The sequence below is a fragment of the Meriones unguiculatus genome, chromosome 3 (assembly GCF_030254825.1).
Source record: "Meriones unguiculatus strain TT.TT164.6M chromosome 3, Bangor_MerUng_6.1, whole genome shotgun sequence".
NCBI classification, from domain to species: Eukaryota; Metazoa; Chordata; class Mammalia; order Rodentia; family Muridae; genus Meriones; species Meriones unguiculatus.
The window spans coordinates 87,261,423-87,283,229 of NC_083351.1; the positions used below are offsets into that span (position 1 = coordinate 87,261,423).

The following is a 21,807-nucleotide window of genomic DNA, read 5'->3' on the forward strand; positions in this document are numbered from 1 at the left end:
TGTACACGTATGTGTGTGTGTATATATATATATAGTATGTGTACACGTATATGTGTGTGTGTATATATATAGTATGTATACACGTATGTGTTTGTGTGTGTATATATATATAGTATGTGTACACGCATGTATGTATATATATAGTATGTGTACACGTATGTGTGTGTGTATATATATAGTATGTGTACACGTATGTGTGTGTATATATATAGTATGTATACACGTATGTGTGTGTATATATATATATAGTATGTGTACACGTATATGTGTGTGTGTATATATATAGTATGTGTACACGTATGTGTGTGTGTGTATATATATATAGTATGTGTACACGTATGTGTGTGTGTGTGTATATATATATCGTATGTGTACACTCACACACATATATATGCATATACATACACACACACACACACTCAATAGGGCAAGACAAGCAGCAGAGAAAATGGATTCTCTACCTCAGCAGTTGGGAGAATTACATCAGCTGCTCATCTCTGTCAAAGGAAGGACGTTATAACAGAAGACTCAAATTACCTTTCCATACTTCTGAGCACAGGATCCAGTAAGAAGGGAATGAAATATGATGATGGTTTCATCCAACTCCCAGAGAAATACCCGCTGAGGGGAGAAGACAAAAAATGAGTTATCTTATCTGTCAGTCACAGGGAAATAAACCAAAAAGAAAAAAAAAAAAAAAAAGGAAAACTGAAAAATCCACAAATATGTGAGAGTATAATAACATAATTTTAGACAATCAATGGTCCTCAAAAGAAATCATAAATAAAATTAGAAAACCCATTGGGATGAATGAAATAACAAACAAAACAAAACAAAACAAAAAACAACAACATATTAAAACTTATGAGACAAAAAAAAAAAAAAAAAAAAAACTTATGAGACATTGAGAGCAATGGTGAAAGGGAATTTTAACCATAAATACACATTAAAGGAAAGAAGCAGGTGGCATGAGAAGCATGACTTTAATTCCACCAGTTGAGAAACAGAGGCAGGAGAATCTCTGCGAGTTTGAAGCCATCTAAGTTTACAGAGAGAACTTCAGGCCAGCCTGGGCTATCCAGCAAGACAAGAGAAAAAAAGAGAAAAGAAAAAGAGAGCAAGCAAGCAGACGGCATGGGTGTATGCCTGCACTCCCCAAACTGGGGAAACAGACAGGAACTGTTAATTGCTACCCTAGGCTACACAACAAGAGCCTATAACAAGAGAAGAAGGCAAAGGAAGCAGCAAGCCTCAGGGCAGATCATTACAGGCCTATGGCTCTGGGTTCAATCCCTAGTCCAAGAAGAAGAAAAAAAAATCTCAAATCATAGCCATACTATATATCCAAGGACCATTCGACATGAAAGGCAAACTAAAGCTAACGCTGGGGAAAGGAAGAAATCAATCAAGGATAAAAGAGAAAGAACCTAAGAGACAGAACAGAATAAAGACAGTGAAAGCAACAGTGGGTTCTCTGAAAATATCAGCAGACCTGACATTTACCAAGACAGATGAAGGAAAGTCAGAGATTCAAATTACTAAAACCATAAATGCAAGTGGGGACAACAGTATGGACTTCCTAGACATCAGTGGACCCTATGAATCATCAACAGTTGCATGCCAAAAAACTGGATAACCAGGTGAAATAGTCTACTTCCCAAGAAACACACAACACAACCTAAATTGACTCAAGAAAAAGAAAAAACTCTGCCACTAGTAAGGAGCTTGGAGCCAGCCATTTAAAATGACACTAAAGGAAAAGCCTGAGATCCAGTGGTCTCACTGGTGAATTACAGCAGACATTTAAGTAAAGTAAGAATCAACATCATCTTGGCCATTCTGATGGGTGTAAGGTGATATCTCAGGGTCGTTTTGATTTGCATTTCCCTGATGGCTAATGAGGATGAGCATTTCTTTAAGTGTTTTTCTGCCATTCGATATTCCTCTGTCGAGAACTCTGTTTAGCTCTGTTCCCCATTTTTTAAGTGGATTACTTGGTTTGCTGCTTTTCAGCTTCTTTAGCTCTTTGTATATACTGGATATGAGTCCTCTGTCAGATAAAGGGTTGGTGAAGATTCTTTCCCAATCTGTAGGCAGTCGCTTTGTTTTGATGACAGTATCCTTTGCTTTACAGAAGCTTTTCAGTTTCATGAGGTCCCATTTATTGATTGTTGCTCTTAGAGCCTGTGCTGTTGGAGTTCTGTTCAGGAAGTTGTCTCCTGTGTCAATGAGTTCTAGGCTCTTCCCCACTTTTTCTTCTAACCGATTTAGAGTATCTGGTTTTATGTTGAGGTCCTTGATCCACTTTGACTTTAGTTTTGTGCAGGGTGATAAATATGGATCTATTTTCATTTTTCTGCATGTAGACATCCAGTTGGTCCAGCACCATTTATTGAAGATGCTGTCTTTTTTCCATTGAATGGAATTGGCTTCTTTGTCGAATATCGAGTATTCATAGGTGTGTGGGTTTATTTCAGGGTCTTCTATGTGGTTCCATTGATCCTCCTTTCTGTTTCTATGCCAATACCATGCAGTTTTTATTACTGTTGCCCTGTAGTACAGCTTGAGATCAGGGATGGAGATACCTCCAGATGATCTGTTGTCGTACAGGATCGTTTTGGAGATTCTGGGTTTTTTGTTTCTCCATATGAAGCTGAGAATCTTTTTTTCAAGGTCTGTAAAGAATTGAATTGGTATTTTGATGGGAATTGTATTGAATCAAAACAGGATCAGATGAATGGGGAGGAGGTCCCCCCTATCAGTGGACTTGGAAAGGGGCACGGTGGAGATGAGGGAGGGAGGGAGGGACTGGGAGGGAATGAGTGATCGGGACACGGCTGGGATACAGAGTTAATAAAATGTAACTGATAAAAAAAATTAAAATAAAAAATAAAAATAAATAAATTTCAACCATTAATAAAAAAATAAATAAATAAAAAATTTGAGTTACATCATTAAGTTGTTTATTTGTATTTTTTATGTAGGCATTTAAAGCTGTAAATCCCCCCACAGAACTACTCTCAGTGTGTCCCAGAGATTTTGCTGTGTTGTTTTCATTTTTGTTTTAGTTCTAGGAAGACTTTTATTTCTCCCTTCATTGATTCTTTGACTTATTCATTAATTCAGTGATGAGTTGTTTAATTCCCATAAGTTTGTGTATTTACTAGAGATTGTTTGCTGTCAACTTTAGGTTTTATTGTATTATGATCACATAGGATACATGGGATAATTTCAATATTTTTATTTAATAAATATATATTTTTTGTCCACAAAAAAAAAGTCAACATCATTGCCTAAATTTTTCCAAAAACACACTGAGAAGGAAGGAACACTTTCTATTTCATGTAGTGAAGCCAGCATCACTCTAAGACTAGACAAGACTAGAGCAGTGTGGAAAATGACAGCCCTCATGAAAAACAGTGTACAGATCTCAACCAAATAGTAACAAGTGATCTTCCCCAACATATAAAAACAACTATATATTGTGATTGAGTGGGATCACTTCTTGGAATGTAAGGACAGTTCTCTAAATACATAAAATTAATCACTGCAACATAACAAGAGAGGAAAACCAAGCCGGGTGCAGTGGCGCATGCCTGTAATCCAGCAGTCTGTGAGGCAGAGGCAGGCAGTTCTCTGAGTTCGAGGCCAGCCTGGTTTACAAAGTGAGTCCAGGACAGCCAGGGCTATACAGAGAAACCCTATCTCAAAAAAAAAAACAACAAACAAACAAACAAACAAAAAAAAACCAAAAAACAAAACAGAAAGTTAAACTTGAGTTCAAACAGTGTTTTTATAAAACTAAATTTAAAATAAACAAGTTAAAAAACAGAAAAAAAATACCCTGTTCAAAAATTCATAGGGAATCTGAAGAGATCTTTAAATAACCAAAACCACCTCGAGAGAGGACAAAGTTGGAGGAGTTATGCCATTTAATTTACAATTCAAAGTCACAGAAAGACAGCCAATTTGATTAGTCATTAGGAAAATGCAAGTAAGAACTACAGTGAGATATCACTTTATACCCAACAGGGTAGCTTTTATTTTAAAAGGGGAGGGGCCAGACATATCTTTGTACGTTAAGTTCCAGTAGCCAGAGCTATGTAGAGAGGCTTTGTCTCACCACCACACCTAAAATACAATTTAAAAAGGGGAGGAGAGAAATAAGCATTGATGAGAATGTGGTCAATAATGGCGATGTAAAAGTGTGGAAGTCTGGTGGCTCCTCAAAAAGCTGAACACAAAATAAGATCCAGCAATTCCACTCTCTGTATAAAGAACTGGAGAAGTATAACACAAAGTATTCAAAGCCTCATTATTCACAATGGCCTAGAAGTGAAAGTGCCCTTCAACAGACACAAGATAAGCCAGATGCAGTATGCGCACACATACAGTGTGGAGTATCATCCAGCCATTAAAATAAGTGAAATTATGATCCATGCTGCAACGCAGGTAAATCTCAAGAGTATTACACTTAGTGAAATGAGCTTGACAAAAGAGTACAGATAGTGGCTAGAGAGATGAGATGGCTCAGCAGTTAAGAGCACTCCCTGTTCTTCCTGAGTTCAATTCCTGGCAAGCACATGATGGCTCACAACCAACCATTTATAATGTGATCTGATATCCCCTTCTGGCCCACAGGTGTACATGAAGATAGAGCTCTCATATACATAAAATAAATGAATCTTAAAGAGTACAAATACTGTATGTTCACATTCAGCTATAGCTACACCAGGCAAATCCACAGTAGCAGAAAGCAGAAGAGTAGTTGCCATGGGCTATAAAAGAGTATCAAGAGTTACTGTTTAATAGGTACAGAGTATGTTTAGGATCAAGAAAAGGTTCTGAATACATGGCTGTCATCTGAGGACTTAGGAGTATGAGGCAGGATTGCCCAGGAGTTCAAGGCAAGGCTGAGACTGTCTCACAACAAACAAAATAAACAAAAAACCCACAAGTGTAGCTACTGTATTTAATAACACTGAATTATGCTCTTAAATGGCAAAATTGGGGACCTGGAGAGACGGCTCAGTGGTTAAGAGCACTCACTGCTCTTCCAGAGGATCTGAGTTCAATTCCCAGCACCCACTAGCTCACAACCTGTAATGGGATCTGATGCCCCCTTCTGGTGTGTGTGAGAGGACAGAGCACTCAACTATGTATGTCTGTATGCACACTCAGATCTATATAATATATAATGTTTTTATATATTATATATCTAAATGGTGAGGTTACGGCTAGAGACTGGCTTAGCAGCTCGAGCACTGGCTGCTCATCTAGAGGTTTGACTCCCAGCACCCATGTATAGCTCACAAGAGTCTGTAACTCTAGTCACAGGGAATCAGACACTCTCTTCTAGTCTCTGCGGGCATGAGGCATGCATGTGATATATAGACATACATGCAGGCAAACTACCTACACATATTTTTAAAAATCATCCATACTCATAAAAATTTTCAAATCTTAAAAAAAAAAAAACTACAGTAAAGTCTTTAAAAAAGTGTTTCAGGTGGAGTCTCAAGTAACTCATGTATCCAAAGATGACCTTCAACTCCTGCTCTTCCTGCCTTCTGAAGTCATGGGATTACAGGTATGTACTATGTCCAGCAAAAAATGCTAAAAGTTTAGGTAATACACACTGTGGCACAATTGTTAAAAGTAAAGAGTTGTTAATCTTCCTAAGACTGACACTAGAACTTTAGTTTCCTTATTTCTTGTTGTATTTGCTCCCCAGAAGAGAAGAGGAAGACAGACTCTCTGTGCAGCTTCAATTTACCTGTGTCTAAGAGCATATAAATATATTTCTTTGCTTTACTGAATAACATCAAAGAAAAATGAAAACTACAAAATAAAAGTAATGCAGTAATTCTGACTTTAGAATTCTGTATGTTTTTTTATTCTTTCCAACCATAATCAAAATCTATGTCCACAGTAAATTTCCCTGGTGTTCAAAGCACAGCATGGTTTGCTGGCATGCTCAGTAAGCAGTCACCAGATCCCACTTTCAGTTTCTTAATGGAAACAGTATGACATCATTCATAGCTCCTCTGGCTTTCTCCTAAAATGCAGTGTAATTTTTTTTTTCCTCTGAATGTAGAAAACAATTGGTTCTTTCTGTTAAAGTTATCCTGAATCAGAAAAGGGGAAAACAACTGGAAGGGTTTATATATAGGTTAATACACACACACACACACACACACACACACACACGCACGCTAAGTCATGGGTATGAATGGATTTTCTTTTACCTACATTTTTTTTTTCTTGGCCCTGAGAATTCAAGCAGACACAACACACAACATTATTTTTGCAAATTCCAGACATATGCCTGACAGAAGTGAGGAAAACAGAATAGGTTAAGTCAAGTGAGTTTCTTCACATACTTCTAATTCACTGTCCTGGGAAGAACCGTCATCGGCTTTCCTCTTGCCTCGGTTCTTGACAGTCATGTTTTTCCGGGACTGATCATCAGCATCTTTATTTGGTGTATTCTGGGACAAAGACGGGCTTGTAGACGAGTCTGCTGAAAGGAGAAGTAAGATACACAGGCTGTAAGAACTGCAGCAGAGAGTGGGGCTGACAGGAGGAATAGTAAAAAGACAGGGTCCTTATTTTAAAAATAAAGGAAACTGGGAAAAGAAAGAAGCCCCTTATACCAGAATGGCCAGGAGCCTGAAGTAACCAGAACTGTCTACAGAGACAATATCTGCCTACAGAGATAGTATCTGCCCACAGAGATGAAATCTACCTCTAGAGACAACTCTGCCTGAGAGAGACAATACTTGCTGACAGAGAGTGTCTCCCTTCCTAAAGACACCCTGAAAGGACAGACTGAACAACAAATTATGCCTTCTTATAGTCAGAATGTTTGTGACCACCATTTGAATTACACCAGGACCACCTCTCTCACACCTCATGAAAAGCACCTCACAATTTAATTTATGAAGAAAATGTTCCTGACTGAGAGGTAGCCCAGTGGATAAGAGCACTTGCTGCTTTTGAAGAGACTTTGGTTTAGTTGATTCAAAGCCACCTGTAACTCCAGTTCTAGAGGTCCCAACGCCCTCTTCTGACCTTTGAGGGCAGCAGACAAGCAGTGGTATACATACATACATACATACATACATGTACACAAAATACACAGATATAAATAAATCTTAAAAAAAATTCAGAGGATAAAGCTTTAAAAAAAAGCTTTACAGTTTTTTAAACTGTTATTTTTGTTATTTTACATGCATAAGTGTTTGCTTACATGCATGTCTGTGTACCACATGCATGCAGTGTTCCAGGAGGTTTGAAGAGGACATCAGATCCCTGGAACTACTAGATCCAGACAATTGTTAATTTCCATGTGGACTTGAACCCAGGTCCTCTAGAAGAGCAGCCAGAGCTCTTAACCGTGGAGCCATCTCTCTAGTCTAAAATGGAAGAACTAATCTCTAAACTTTTTTTTTTTTTTGAAATATAGCCCAGACTGGCTTAGAACTCACAGGTATCCACCTCCCTCAGCTTCCCAAGTGTCAAGGGTATTCACCATGTCATCCAGCCTTTTACTTACTATTTAAACTGTATTTAATACTTAAATTTAAGCAGTTTATTCTTTAAACTTTGTTGTAAATCACACTGTTTTGAGCAATGTAACTTAGACACATAATCATATCTGCAGCCATTGTAAAGCCACCTAAGTGCAGTTCCCCGAGAAACCGCCGTGGCAGAGGGCTGTGTAACCTTTCCCACGCGCTCTAGCTCCCACACTTACTCCTGTGAAGCAGGTGCTCTCACCGATCTTAAATAACCCACTAACTTTGCTTCACTCTGCCTCATCCTGAAATTCTGTGGTGTAATCAAGGACTAGGCTTTCTACAAGTAAGAAGTCCTTAGTGAAAGTGGACTCCTTGGGCTGCTGGTGGCACTGCAGGCAGGGCCATGCCTCCCAGTGCCACTCACAGGCAGTCTGCAGCTTAAGAGTCAAATGTTAGGGCTGCTGGGGAAAAACTGTAGTTGTTCTTAGAACATTAGGGACGTTTAAGACAGAAAGAGTGCCTGCTCCACGTTCCTAGCGGGAGTTTAAGACAGGCCTGGGTTGAACCTGGAAGCTGGCAACCTTCAGGCTGGCCCTTCGTCTGAAGAGCCCCGCTGAGTGCAGCGCACTCACGAGGAGGGCGGAGTGTGCACACTTCCCACTGTTGGCACTCTTCCGGTCCCCGCATCTACGCACATTCTACCAAGCAGTTTCTCCCCACAGTCTGTTTGTGCAATTTACACTGGAAAGGGAAACCAAGAGCATGGTAAACTAGCTTCTCCCAGAACAAAATCATCTCAGCATCGCATGGAAACACCTATTGCTCCAGTACTCACCAGAGGGAAGCCGCTGTGGGGCTGGCGCAGGTACTACAGCACTAGGCTTCTCTGTCTGGTACGTGGTAGCCGCTAATGTGGTATTCTCAGCATCACTGTTAGTTTGGCCTGCAACTCCAAAGCTGGAACTAGGGTAGCAGGCCTGGTACTGATTCTGTCTAAGAATAGTATAGGTAGGATAATCCTGTGGGCCAAAGGAAAGAAAACAAGACTATTACCTATTAGTCATAATGATTTTCCTAAAATATTGTCTTCTTATTTTTTGACCTACCTAGCAGTCCCAAGAAATCAATGATTTTCAAAACGCAGAAACATGAGTATAGATGAATCATCTAAGTGAACAATGTATGTTTGATTAAACGCTCTTCAGGAGTAAGCCATAACGTGAAAAACTAAAGACCCTGTCCTTAGCAGATCAAAAACAAGAGCTGTGAGAGGAGAGCGCCCCTACAGGGCCGCATGCCACACAGATGGGAAGGCACTAGAAACACGGGGCCTCTGCTGGCACATGGACACAACTCAGGGGACAGGCAGGAGGATGAATGAAAGTTTGAGGCCAGCCTGGACTATGGCACATCGCAGGGCAGCCAGGGGTACAGAGTGAGGCCCTGCCCCCAAAAATCAATTTACCCAATCAAAACTAAACAGCCCCCTCAACCCCAAGGTACTTGTGGATGTAAGAAAGAACAAAAGCCACAACAGAGGGACAGTCAGACCCAGAAAGTCAATGAGTAGGTTAATTGTAGCCAAAAAACCCACAGTCTGCGGAGACAGAAGTGGTCATGGCAGTTGCTGCAGAGAAAGTCTGAGCATGTTAAAAACAAAACAAACTCTACAACACAACACTGAAGATGTTACAGTGATCAATTAAGCACACACGTAACTCTGATCAAAACCAAATCACAGCCAGGCATGGTGGTGGAGAGGCGGGTGGATCTGAGTTCACGGCCAGCCTGGTCTACACAGTGAGTTCCAGGGCAGCCAGGGCTACATGGGGAAACCCTTGAAGAGCAAAATACCAAAACCAACCAACCAACCAAACTATAATCAAGGAATAAGGGGATGGGTGGAGGTATTTACTTATTCCACATTAGTTTGAGTGCCTTTTAAGTGAGTGCCAGTAATTTGTATAGGTTCTGGGAATAGAAAAGTGAACACAAACAGAGAAATGAATCACTGCTCTTGGAGTGCACATTCTAGTGGAGGTTGGGTGAGGCTTAGGTAGAGTAAACCCAGTAGGTAATGCTGCAGATAGAACCATATTCCTGGGAAGATTAGTAAGGAGCAAGAGAAACGTGATAGCGGCCAGAAAGTTCTGAGGGCATCTGGCAACAAGACTCAACAGTCTCCACTATTGCTGGTTGTTCCTTAGATGGGCAAGTTAACCGTGGAAAGAAGAGAGAAAGTGAAAGTCAGATGAATCTTACAAAGGAGGATGAACAAATGGGACACAGTACCTGATTTGAGATGCTGGCCACAGCTGCTGCCGGAATATTGGCAATTGCAGATGAAGTGGATATCAGGCTGGCATTTGTGCTTGAAGCTACAGTATTGAGAAGAGTAGGAAATATTAACGATCCCATGTAAACGCCTTAAAGATATGGGAAACAACTTGTTTTAATCGAACATATGTACAAGGAGACAAAGAACACTGGCTAAAGAAGCAAATGCTGGAAGCTGGAGAGACAGTTCAGTGGTTACGAGTACTAGCTGCTCTTCCAGAAAACCTGGGTTCAAGCTCTAGCACTCATATGATGGCTCGCAATCATGTAACTCCTGGTCCTCCTTCTGTCTCTGCGGCACCAGGCATACATATGGTGCACAGACATAAAACACGATTCAGGAACAATAAAAAAGAAGCAATCACTTGTTTTGCTTTTGCATGCCATACCTTGATTACAAACAAAACAATGGAATATCTGCTTCAACCTGAGTCCTCAGCTCTTAATAGGAAAGTCCTAGAAGAATGCATGCACAATTCACAGCTCATACTGACACACCAGTAAAGTCAGAACTCAGCCAAATCATCACAATCTTTTCTAAAAGCTGAAGAATGATCCCCCTGCAAGTGACTTGACAGTCAGTAAAGCTCTGGGAATCCTAAGTTGTGGCACTGTTTATGGCCAGTCATCCCAAATTAGGTCTTTCCCGAGGGACATATTTATTTTGAGAAATATAGCTAGTTCTCCAAATTCTAACTGCTATATTCAAATAATGGCTTATTAATGTAGATCAAACAGCACCGCGAGGACTGGAGAGATGGTTTAGCAGGTAAAGGTGCTTGCTGCTAAGCCTCATGACCTGAGTTAGATTCCTAGGACCCACATGGGAGGAGAGCTCTGATTCTACAAGTGACCCTCTGACCTTCACATATGCATCAGGGCATTCGCGCACACACACGGGCACACACAAACACAACAAAAAAAGTTAAATCCAATAAACCTGCAAAGACTCTGAAGATATTAAGTCTCATCAGCTCAGGTAAAAGTGTACTCTATCAGGTAAGTTATTTGGTATGTCTTTAAGTTTTACATCTTTTTGTAATAGAATCCATCAGGTTCTGAGCCCACACTTCAGTGACAAGCAGATAGCACAGGGCTTTGCCCAGGTGGTCAGTGTTACCGGGCACCAGTTCTGAACTCTGCTCTGTCTGTGTCATAAGCACAGAGACATGGTTCCTACTGCAGTCATCCGCACACAAAGTGTTCACCGCCAGGAGGACCGACCTCTCTGACCAGCAACGCAGTCCCCAGGAGAAAGCCAGCAGGAAACCTCCATAAGAACAGAACATGAGAAAACGAAGTAGGAAGAACTGAGGCTGGACCAGACCAAGCCCCTGACCTTCTGCAGGGAACTGTGTGTGCTGAAAGCCCCTCTAGACAAGGACAGTCACTGCTCCTGCCCCAAGCAGAGCCTGCTCAAGCGCTTGGATCAGAGGAGAGTTCAGACAGTGTGTGCAGTCGGGTTGATAATCCCAGGGGGTGAGATCAGCTGATCTCCCACCTCCTCACCTGGTGCTCTTTCCTCAGTCACTGGCTGAAGTAGTCACTGGTCTCCTGACAACCTACAGTACTCTGCCCCACAGCCATGACAGGACTCTTCAGGGCTTCCTTTCCTAGATGAACTGCATTTAATAACTTATAGGAGGTATTTGCTTCCCATCAATAGTCAGTTTCTTCTCTGCTATAACTTAATCCATTCACTTTCCTAAGAGGAAGTGTCAAACAATTAGTACACAGCAATTTTAATCACTTTATGGGAAAGACTTTCCGGTAGTTGCTAGATTCTACAAGCAATATCTTCCCCTGGCAGGTCTGAAACAGACTGGACTGAATAAAAGTACTTTAAACGATAGAGAAGAAAGCTTACTAGCATTCTCAGCAGTCACCTCCAGACCAACTTCCCTGTCCTCTGGGCGCAGCTCGGACTTCTCTTTTCTCCTCCGGCCCAGCATGCTCTTATTTACTAACACCTGGGGATGGCTGGACTCAATCATACCCGGCCACTATCCACACGGGAAACATATATTCTGGTAAGCAGCTTTAGAAAGGTAATCCTCAGCCAAGCATGGTATAGTGAGGAGGTGGAGGAGGGAGGATCAATTCAAGGTCAGCCTCACATTCACAGTGAATTAAAGGCCAGTGTGGGCTACATGAGATCCAGGCCCCTCAAACCAACGAAAAACAATTATAAAAGAAATATAATAATCTTCAGTCTAAAAAATGACTGGAATATTTCAGATTCCTATAACTATCATTGAACCCAAGTTAATTTATCTAAAAATGCAGATAATCACTGTATGCTTAACGCTGTATACATGTGCTCTGTGTATATAGCACAATCACTCACTATATGCTATACCCTATATAAGAAGTTAGGAATAAAAAAGTCCTAATCATCATACACACATGTATTTGATGGTCTCAATAAAGAATATTAAACTGCAGATGTGATAAAAACGACAGTGAAATACAAAACAACAAGTACAAACTTAGAGAGCCAAATAAAATTTAAATAATATCCCCTATTTTTATGTACGGAAAGGCTGTCAGATCTCTACCAATGGCTGATTTTTACATGGTCCTCATTCCTGTTTTGACAACGTTGTTGATAAGTTACTGAAAGACAAGGCTTCTAAGAATCATATTCTATTAGGTCAGCTTAATATAACCAGTGTATCAGAGCTTCGATGAAAAAAAGAAAATCATAGTTAGAATTAAGTGATACTGTCTTAAGGGTTAATGACACATAAAAACTTGAGCAAGGCCAGTGAGATGTACAAATTTGGCAACCTCAATTTGATCTCTGGAACCCACAATGGAAGGAGAAGCAACTCCTGAAAGCTGTTCCTGTGCCCCACCCCACCCCCAATTATAGAAAAGTTTACTCAAGGCCAGGCACAATAGTTCACCCCCGAAGTTCAGTATACATCCCAGCATGCTGGAAGTAGACACAGTAGGATTTTGCAAATTCAATGTCAACCTAAAGTATACAGAAAAACCCTACCTCAAAAAGGATTTGGTTTTCACCCACTTTTCTAAATTTAAGCATGTCACTCTGCTTTGTTAGCTCACAATAGCTTCATGTATGCTACTCAAAACAAGAGAATTCTTCAAGGTACTCCCTACCAGAACTGCCCCTCCTGGTCCTCCCAGCCAGGTCAATGACTCCTCAACATGTCAGTTTTCCTTATAGAAGCTCTCTCAGACCTCTCTCCTAAAATTTTTTCTGTTTTCTCAGACCCATAGCATTTTTTGTTTGGTTGGTTCTGAAGAAAGGGTTTCCCCATGTAGTCCTGGCTGTCCTGACCTCGAACTCACAGAGATCCACCTGCCTCTGCCTTCTGAACGCAACACAACAGCTCCTTCCCTATTTTCTCAATCACGGTAATGTGCCTTTTCTTCCTTCAGAGCACTTACAGAAATCTTATTCACTTACTCTTTGTGTTTTCTAGACTAATCATATAGACTGTGAGCACCAAGAAGACGTATTCTGCTATCTTATTATCTCCAGAACCTAGCAAAGCACCCAATATATAAAAGATGAGGCTCAACCGGGCATGGTGGCATACTTCTTTGATTCCAGCACCTAGGAGGTTGATCTCTCAGTTGGAGGCCATCCCAGTCTACACAGTGAGACAGCCAGGGCTATATAGAGAAACAACATCTTGGAAAAAAAAGAAAAAAAAAAAAGATGAGGCTTAATAACTATTTGTAAGAGTCAACCTGTACATACTAGGTTTGAGAGACAGAATCTTTCTGTCTATTAGAGGATGACAGTCCAGTTATACACTCTTTTATTCTTTTGGTTTTTCAAGACAGGTTTTCTCTGTGTAGCCTTGCCTGTCCTGATCTTGTTTTGTAGACCAGGCTGGCCTCAAACTCACAACAATCTGCCTGCCTCTGCCTCTCAGAATGCTGGGCTCAATTACATACTCTTGAGAGAGTTACATACTCTCAGTATGTAACCAAAATATCTAAGCCAAAAGTTTTAGCCTTTGGGTCTCAGCAGGAACTGCGTATTTGTTTAAAACTGAATGCCTATGTGGATCATTCATTTGTCAAACACTGTCTACTATATGCAAGCACTATTCCATGGGCTCAGACTATATCAATGTACTAAAAAAAAAAAACAAAAAACTAAGCTTCTCTGGAGAAATGGCTCATCAGGACTTAGGCAGATAATATACAAGATGTGCTTAGAGCATCTCCGTGTCAGATGACAAAGATTCTAAAAAAAAAAAAAAAAAAAATCGAACACCGAAAACAAAAACAGGTCAGTAGTGGGTAATATAAAAAGGTGTCAACCAGGCAGTAGTGGTACATGTCTTAATCCGAGCACTTGGGAGGCAGAGGTGGCAGATCTCGGAGTTCGAGGTCAGCCTGGTCTACAGAGTGAATTTCAGGACAGTCATGGCTACACAGAGAAACCCTGTTTTGAAAAACCAGAAAGGAAAAAAAAAGTAAAAAGGTATCAGAGTCAACTAAATATGTTTTCTATGACCAAATGAGATAACAGATAAAGCTGTTCTGCATTATAAAATAAATGTATATGAGTCCAGGCACAAATGATCAGTAAATAGTAAGTGACGAGAGAAAAGTGAATGGCTATCAAGGAGGGGAAGGGAAATATTAAGCATGGATATAACTTCTAGGCCAGGTGGGGTGGCTCACGCCTCTAATCCCAGCACTGGGGAAGTCAGAAGACACGATCAGCCAGGGCTATACAGCAAGACCCAGTCTTAAAGACACACCACACACACACACACAGACAGGAAAAATTTAGAAAGTAATTTTGCAGTGGAGATACCTGATGAACATTCTTTCAGCCAGATGATTAAGGTTAACACTAACTGTCCTAAGTCAGGTGGATAGAATGTACATTTGACATGTGATGGCATCTTATCTCTGTGACCCCTGAGAAACCTGTAACTCCAGTCTAATCATGAATAAAACATCAAATATGTTCTAACAGAAGGCCATCCTCAACGCCACCCAAGTCAACAGAAACCGGAAAAGTCTGAGAGCATAAATCTCTGGAATCTAGGAATCTCGGGAGACATGACTATTAAATATAAGGTTTGTCTTCCATTTGAGTAAGTTACGCTGTTAACAGATAACAGTTTCTGATATCAGACTCAGAAGATGCTAACTGTATGGAAAATTGTAGGGTGTACATATTAGCCATGATCACATTATTTTGCAAAGCCCCATTTTTGCAAACGGTTAAGAACTAAACTCACTTGTTTCCCAGAGCTCAGTAACTTCTAGGCCCTTGCCCTCCCCACCCTATCAACCCCCAGTGCAGTGAGCCTCGAGATACTGATCTATATCTTGAGAATTCTTTTTGTCCCCTTCTCTCTTCATTCACCCTAGCTGCAACTGACCCCAGGCTCTGGTTCTTCTTTTAGAGACTGCACACTTCTTCCAGAGGAAGCCCATGCTGTTGCTGAGTTGTGCATTCTCTTGTACATATTTTCTTCTGCCCAACTTTCCAGTACAAATTATATGAGGACTGTGCACACTCTGCTCAATTGTTCTGTCAATCTAAAAGTATACTAAAAAACAAAGTCTGCAGGGGCTGGAGACATAATCAGCAGATAAGAGCACATACCACCCTCACAGAGGACCTTATTTAGGTTTCCAGCAAATATGCTGGGCAGCTTCTAATTGCCTGTAACTCCGCATCCAAGGAATCCAATGCCCTCTTCTGGCACATTCAGCTATACAAGTTTTAAAAAGGGGCCAGAGAGATGGCTCAGCACTTCATTAAGACCACTAGCTGTTCTTGCAGAAGACCTGGGTTCAATTCTCAGCACCCACACAGTGACTCACAACCATTTCTAACACCAGTTCTAGGGAACATAACATAACATAACATAACATAACATAACATAACATAACATAACATAACATAACAAAACACAAAAAACATAACATAACATGATCTCTGCTGGCACCAGGCGTACATGTGATGCACATACAAGCGTGTAGGCAAAAGTCATATAAGTAAATAAATAAATCTTATAATAAATAAATAAACAAATAAATAAAAATCTTTTTAAAAAGTCTGCTAATGAAACGAAAACTCCTGGCCAACGAAAGGATACTGGGTATTATCAACAAAATGGGAGTCCAAAGTCATCAGTGTGTGCCGAGGAGAGAGACAGCAGGGGGACCTACTATGAAGATGCCACGTGCTCAGCCCCACTAATCATGCCTATACTTCATTTTAGTCAAATGTCTCCCATAAACTTTTTTTTATATTATAAAGAAATAAATAACAACTTGATGCCGTAAAATTTATACTTTGTGTCAGTATTAATGAACAATAAATAAAGGAAAAACAAAGTTAGATATTTGTTAATAAATTCCTCAAATATGGGCAAGTTGACACTGGTGCCATGACTTCAACCCTGAAAACATAAATATTACACTCACACTCTGGAGTTAGAATGTTCCACCTCCATCCTGATTTAAAGTTATTTAGATTCTCTGTGCCTCAGGTTCCCCATCTGGAAAATGGGGTCAATAGTACTTACTCACAGGGTTGTGCAGATGATACAGCACCCAGCCATGACTTAGAACAGAGCTGCGAGCACAATGAGCACTCACTGGGCTCCAGCAGTTACTACTAACAACAACAAAGGAAACCAGGTTAACAGACTCCAAGGAAAAAGACATTACCTGCTGTCTTTATGTCATGACACTTAAGACATGACATAAAGACAGCAGGTAATGAAATTCAACAGACATTTTCCTGACCCACTTAAAGCAACGTCTTCTAACTTATTCCAAAGATATGATTCCACTTATTTTGCAAGGGAAAAGAAGTGTTAAATTCAAGACACAACTACTGAAGAGTGCAGACTTTACACCCCAATGGGAAAAGAACCCTTACTCTCCCTTGTCTTCATGCCCTATGTGATTCCTAAATAGGGATGTATCTAAGAGGGACCTGGTTATCTCACTGCTTGTAGCTGATCCCAAAGGCCTATTATCTTAGAAAAACACTGAAAATGAAATGAAAGTTAGAAATGGTGGTGTATGCCACTCCCAGGTGGGCGGGCTCAAAGGGCTGGGTTGGGAGCTTCTTCTATGAGGCCCATGGGTTCAAGGTGAACCTGGGTCACTCCTCAAGCTTTGTTCTTCTTGGGTTGTTCCTCTTAGGAAGGAAGAAAACAGGGAGGAGAAGGCAAAGAGAAAATGAAACATGAGAGAAGATTCTGGCTTCTGGAGGTAAAGGTAGCTGAAACCTAAGTCTTAAGAACAAAGTAGGGGCTGGAGTGACGGCTAGGTGGGTAAAAGCACCACTGACTTCCCAGGGGACCTGCGTTCTGTTCCCAGTTCATTCCATCTGAGCAGCTAGCACAGCTTGTCCCTCAGGTTGTCTTCTGGCCTCCATAAGCCAAGACATAGCTACCCTCACACACATGCATATTCATACACAAGCAAAATTAATCTCAAAAAACAAACATCAAAGTTGCCTAGCACTGTCCTACAGAATCAAACAATTCCCAAGTCAATTAATTGAAAATAGTTAAAACTAAATCTTTTTTATCAGCAAAGTTCCTATCTTCAGAGGTTTTGGGTGCTTGTACTCATCTCTCCAGAGTTTATTTTATGAAGAACAAAGTGCAAAAAGCTGTAAAAGAAATAAACAACAAAAACATCATAGAGGCAGATGAGAAGCCAAGTACATGGACACAGCTTTCCACTCTAGACCAATGGGACTGAGAGTGCAGGCAGCTAACACCACACTGCCCTTCTGCCTGCTCATTCTGATTATAAAATTCTCAATTTCAAAGAAGAACTCAGAAAAGTACAATTGTTCCAAATTTAAGTTTCACTCTGAATAGGGATAAAATAACTTTTCTTTTTTTCTTCAGAGCTGGAGAGGAAACCCAGTGCCTCACACATGCTAGGCAGGCACTCTACCACCAAACTACACCCTCAGCCTGATAGTAATCTTTTTAAGCAAAAGAAATACTCTCACCAAGGAGTAAATGGGGATGCGTGTCACAAAGCCACCAGCAGAAGAGCCATCCACATCGCACATTCCACTGACAATTCACATAGAAGCCGGCTAAATTCGGACGCAAGGAGTTGCCACCTTACATGTGAAAATGCCACTGAGAACAGACTAGAAGGAAATCAAGAGAAGCTTTCTGGGTATCGGCATGCAAAGGAAGGCGTCGCTTCTATTAAGCAGCTCGCATTCAAAGCCTAGGCTACTTACAAACCATACTCTGCTCGGATTTGCCTAACACAAAAAGCATGCACAAACGCATGCCATTCCCTTTACTACAGACGCTGCTCCTGTATCATCCAGTTTGTTTGGATATTCGGGCAAACTAAAAATAAAAAACAATGACACACACACAGCCATGCCGATTTACCTTGACTGGGATGAGAATAATGTGCGGGCGTGGCTGGCCTGTGGCTAACCCTGTAGTGCAGGTAAGAACACTGTGTCGACTTGGAGATGGAGTCTGCATTAAAGCACTTCCAGCTTTCACACCTGGCCACAGTGCACCTCAATCAGATAAAGTGGACCAGTCACAAACAACACACGGGGCTGAGGGACACAGCTATGCTTTAAACACCAGCTGGCAGGTTTCAAGCCGAAATCTTAAAGCAAGTTTGCTTGTAGGAGAAAATTACTCCACTTCTAATACACCACAAACAAACATATTTCCAAGAATTAGAGCATGGGGCCACAGGCTCTTGGCGAAGAGCCCAACAGGAGCATGTATGTACCTTCACCTCAAGGGTTGCAGCAAGTGACCAAGATTCAGAAAAGAGTACACGCCGGTTGTGGTGGCGCACACTGGTAGATTTGCTGAAGGAGGCAGAGGCAGAACCAGAGCATTTGTCAGAACTGATATCGTATAATGAGAAGTTCAACTTGGCAAGGTGGGAAATAGTCTATGTGAGTTAAAATTCACTTACCCATAGAATAAGCAAGTTTTCTAAATGCCTCCGTGACAGCTTTTTTTAAACTGATTATTTTGTAAATGTTGTTTCCTAGATTAGGAAAGACATGCCAGCTTTTCAAAAAGGAGTAACAGCATCACACAGGCCCCAGATGTGGTTCAGTTGGTGAAGAGCTTGCTTAACATACATAAAGCCCAGGCTTTAATTCCACCACATGAAGTGGGCATGTCTATAACCCAGCACTCAGGAAGCAAAGGTAGGAAGATCAGAGTTTCGATGTCATTCCTGGCTACCCAGCAACTTTAAGGTTATTCTTGGCTACATGAGACCATGCTTAAATAAATAAATAAATAAAATCTATAAACACACACACATATATCTTAGCTCAGTGGTGGTGCTCAGCAGGCTGATATAGAAGACTGTGAATTCAAGGCTGTCTACACTTTATAACATCACACCGTCTAAAACAAACAAACACCTTGAAATATGTAACTTAGGAAAAAAGTTATACATAATTCTATCATCTAAACATCCAAACTTAACTACTATTAAAGGATCACAGAAAAATCACCCATAGTTCTCAGGGCACCCTGCTCTATCACTCTCTGAGACGGGGTGTCTAACTGAACATGGAGCTGGGATCACAGCGACCCCCGTGCCTCTGGGCCCAAGCCCTGATGCAAGGTTGACGGGTACACACTGCCACACCCAGCTTTTCACACGGGTGCTGGGATCTGGACTCAGATCCTCACTCAGGCTTGAGGAGCAAGCACTCTTTCCCACAGAACCATCCCATTGGGCCACTATTTTATGTTTTTACATTTACACGTAAAAGACTCGGTGCTATGATTATCGGTGGTTTGGCATTATAGATTTTTGTTACACTTACTATTATTTACATGTTACAGTAACTTCTGTATTTACTGTAAGCAATGTGATTGCATTTCCCAAGTTGGTTTAGACCCTAAAGAAACAGATTTGTGAACATGCTTATTCACACATGGTATTAAAGCAACATCTCATCAACACCAAAGCATCAATAAGAATGTCTTATTGGCCTTATTACTGAGCATTTCACTCTCTGAGGCAAACTTTTACCATGTGCACCAGTCTTCCTCAGCCCTGAGATTAGAGGCATGTACCTATCATGCCAGGCCAGAAACTCAAATAGATTGCTTTTTTTTTTTTTTTGAGGAAAGGAGGAATAAAAGACAATATGAAAACTGCCTCTAGCATCATTGTAGCTTCTGTCCTTCAGACATGTAAATATACTTCTTTAAAGGCACCCTGTGCTGAACTCCTTATATTAAGTCATGTGACTAAACACTGAATCCTTTAGGACTATCACACAGAACATATGAGGAAAACAAATCATGGTTTTGTTTTCTTTTTTTAAATGCAGAGTATGTGCATGTGCACTCTCATGAGCTCATATTAAGGTCTGAGGAGAGTTTTCTCTGCTTCTACCATGTAGGATCAGGAACCAAGCTCAGATCATCAGCCTTGACTGCAGGCACCTTTGCCTGCTCAGCTATCTCACCAGCTTTTCTTCATTCATTCAGTCCTTTATTCATTCATTAACTTACTCAGTGACTTTTTTTTTTTTTTGAGCCAGGACCTATCTAACTACATAGCCCAGGCTAGTCTTAAATGTATGTCCTCTGCCTCCCCGATTGCCCCCCCCCGAAAGTGACTCTATTTGCATAATACATCTGGTTTAAAACCTCAATTTTTTTTTGTGTCTGCATGTGTATAACTTTTTAGTTAGTATACAAAGTAATGGGTTTCATTGTGGTATTTTCATGTATGTGTCATACTTTGTGCTCATTCACAACCCCCCCCCACACACACACCTGTCCACCTCCTTGTTCCATAGTCCACTCTGCTTGGCACCTCACCAGATAATTCCTTTAGCTTTCTTATCACATGTACTCCATAACCTTCTCTTTTACCTGTTCCCTTATAATCTCTTCTTCCTCTTCCATGACTTTCTAGTTATAAAATCCCTCCCTGCTTATATACAATGTGAACCTAAGTCCACAGACAAGAAAACATTTGGTGTTTTGAGTTTGGCTTGTTTTGCTTAACATAATCATTTTCAACTTCAGGTATTTTTCTGTAAATGTCATGACTTCATCTTTCTGGGTTTTCTGTTTCTGCTCTTTAGGCCCTGAATTCCCTCTTGATCCTATTGCCTCTATTTCAGAGTGCCACCACACCTGGCTGCAATCCTGGTGATGGACATAAAGGCAGGTTCCATTTCCAGACTATTGTGAATAGTGAAGTAATAAACACAGATATTCAATGATCCCTGTGATAGGTGACTTATTGTCCTTCAAACATAAACCCAACATGGTACAGCTAGGCCACAAGGGCACTCTCTTCTAAATTTTTTTTGAGAAGCTCCACAATGGCCACACAAATTTATATAGCCATAGTTTTGTTTTTGTTTTTGTTTTTTTTTTTAAATACTATAAGATAGGTTGGTAATTTGGCTTAGTGGTAAAGTGCAAGGCCCTGGGTTCAGTCCTCAGCTCTGAAAAAAACCAAAGAAGAATATAAATTGCAGGGCTTGAGAGACAGCTCAGCGGTTAGGAGCACCCAGGCTGCACAGCCCACAGCGGCCTGCAGTTCCAGTTCCCGGCACCTAACGCCTTCAAGTGCACACATTCGCATCTACCTTCCCCACATCATTAAAAAGTCACAAACAAACACAAAAGACTCTAAGGCTGCTGAGGTCTCCATTCTCTGGACATACTGTAATCTAGCACATGCTTTTCTAGTCCATACATCATGTTTCTAAGTTCTTACTATCGTGCATAATGCTGTAATGAGTATCTCTATTAACAAATTTTTGTATCTCTGATTCGTTCCACAGGATAAATTTCTAGAACTGAATGTAATGTGGGAAATGGAATGAACTTTTAATATGCATCACTAACGTCTTCTACCTCACAACAAAGTTCTTTCAAAATAATCAGGTCGACGCTGGCTCCACGCACACTGTGTGGGC

General features: G+C 40.8%; 1 protein-coding gene across 16 annotated transcripts in view; it reads right to left on the reverse strand.

Moving 5' to 3' along the window:
• LOC132653103 (eyes absent homolog 3-like) overlaps nt 1-21,807 on the reverse strand; it is a 58,642-nt gene that overhangs the window by 7,781 nt on the left and 29,054 nt on the right. For 10 of the 16 annotated variants that reach the window (XM_060380301.1, XM_060380300.1, XM_060380295.1 and 7 more), the window contains 5 exons: nt 18,257-18,393; nt 9,816-9,901; nt 8,359-8,542; nt 6,384-6,523; nt 538-621 (listed from right to left, as the gene is read on the reverse strand). In XM_060380301.1, the coding sequence (XP_060236284.1) occupies nt 538-621; nt 6,384-6,523; nt 8,359-8,542; nt 9,816-9,901; nt 18,257-18,393 (631 nt within the window). Of the gene's footprint in view, nt 1-537; nt 622-1,994; nt 2,676-3,914; nt 4,132-6,383; nt 6,524-8,358; nt 8,543-9,815; nt 9,902-18,256; nt 18,394-21,807 lie in introns of those variants that run through there. The other 6 variants (XM_060380305.1, XM_060380306.1, XM_060380307.1 and 3 more) reach the window with 4 other exon arrangements.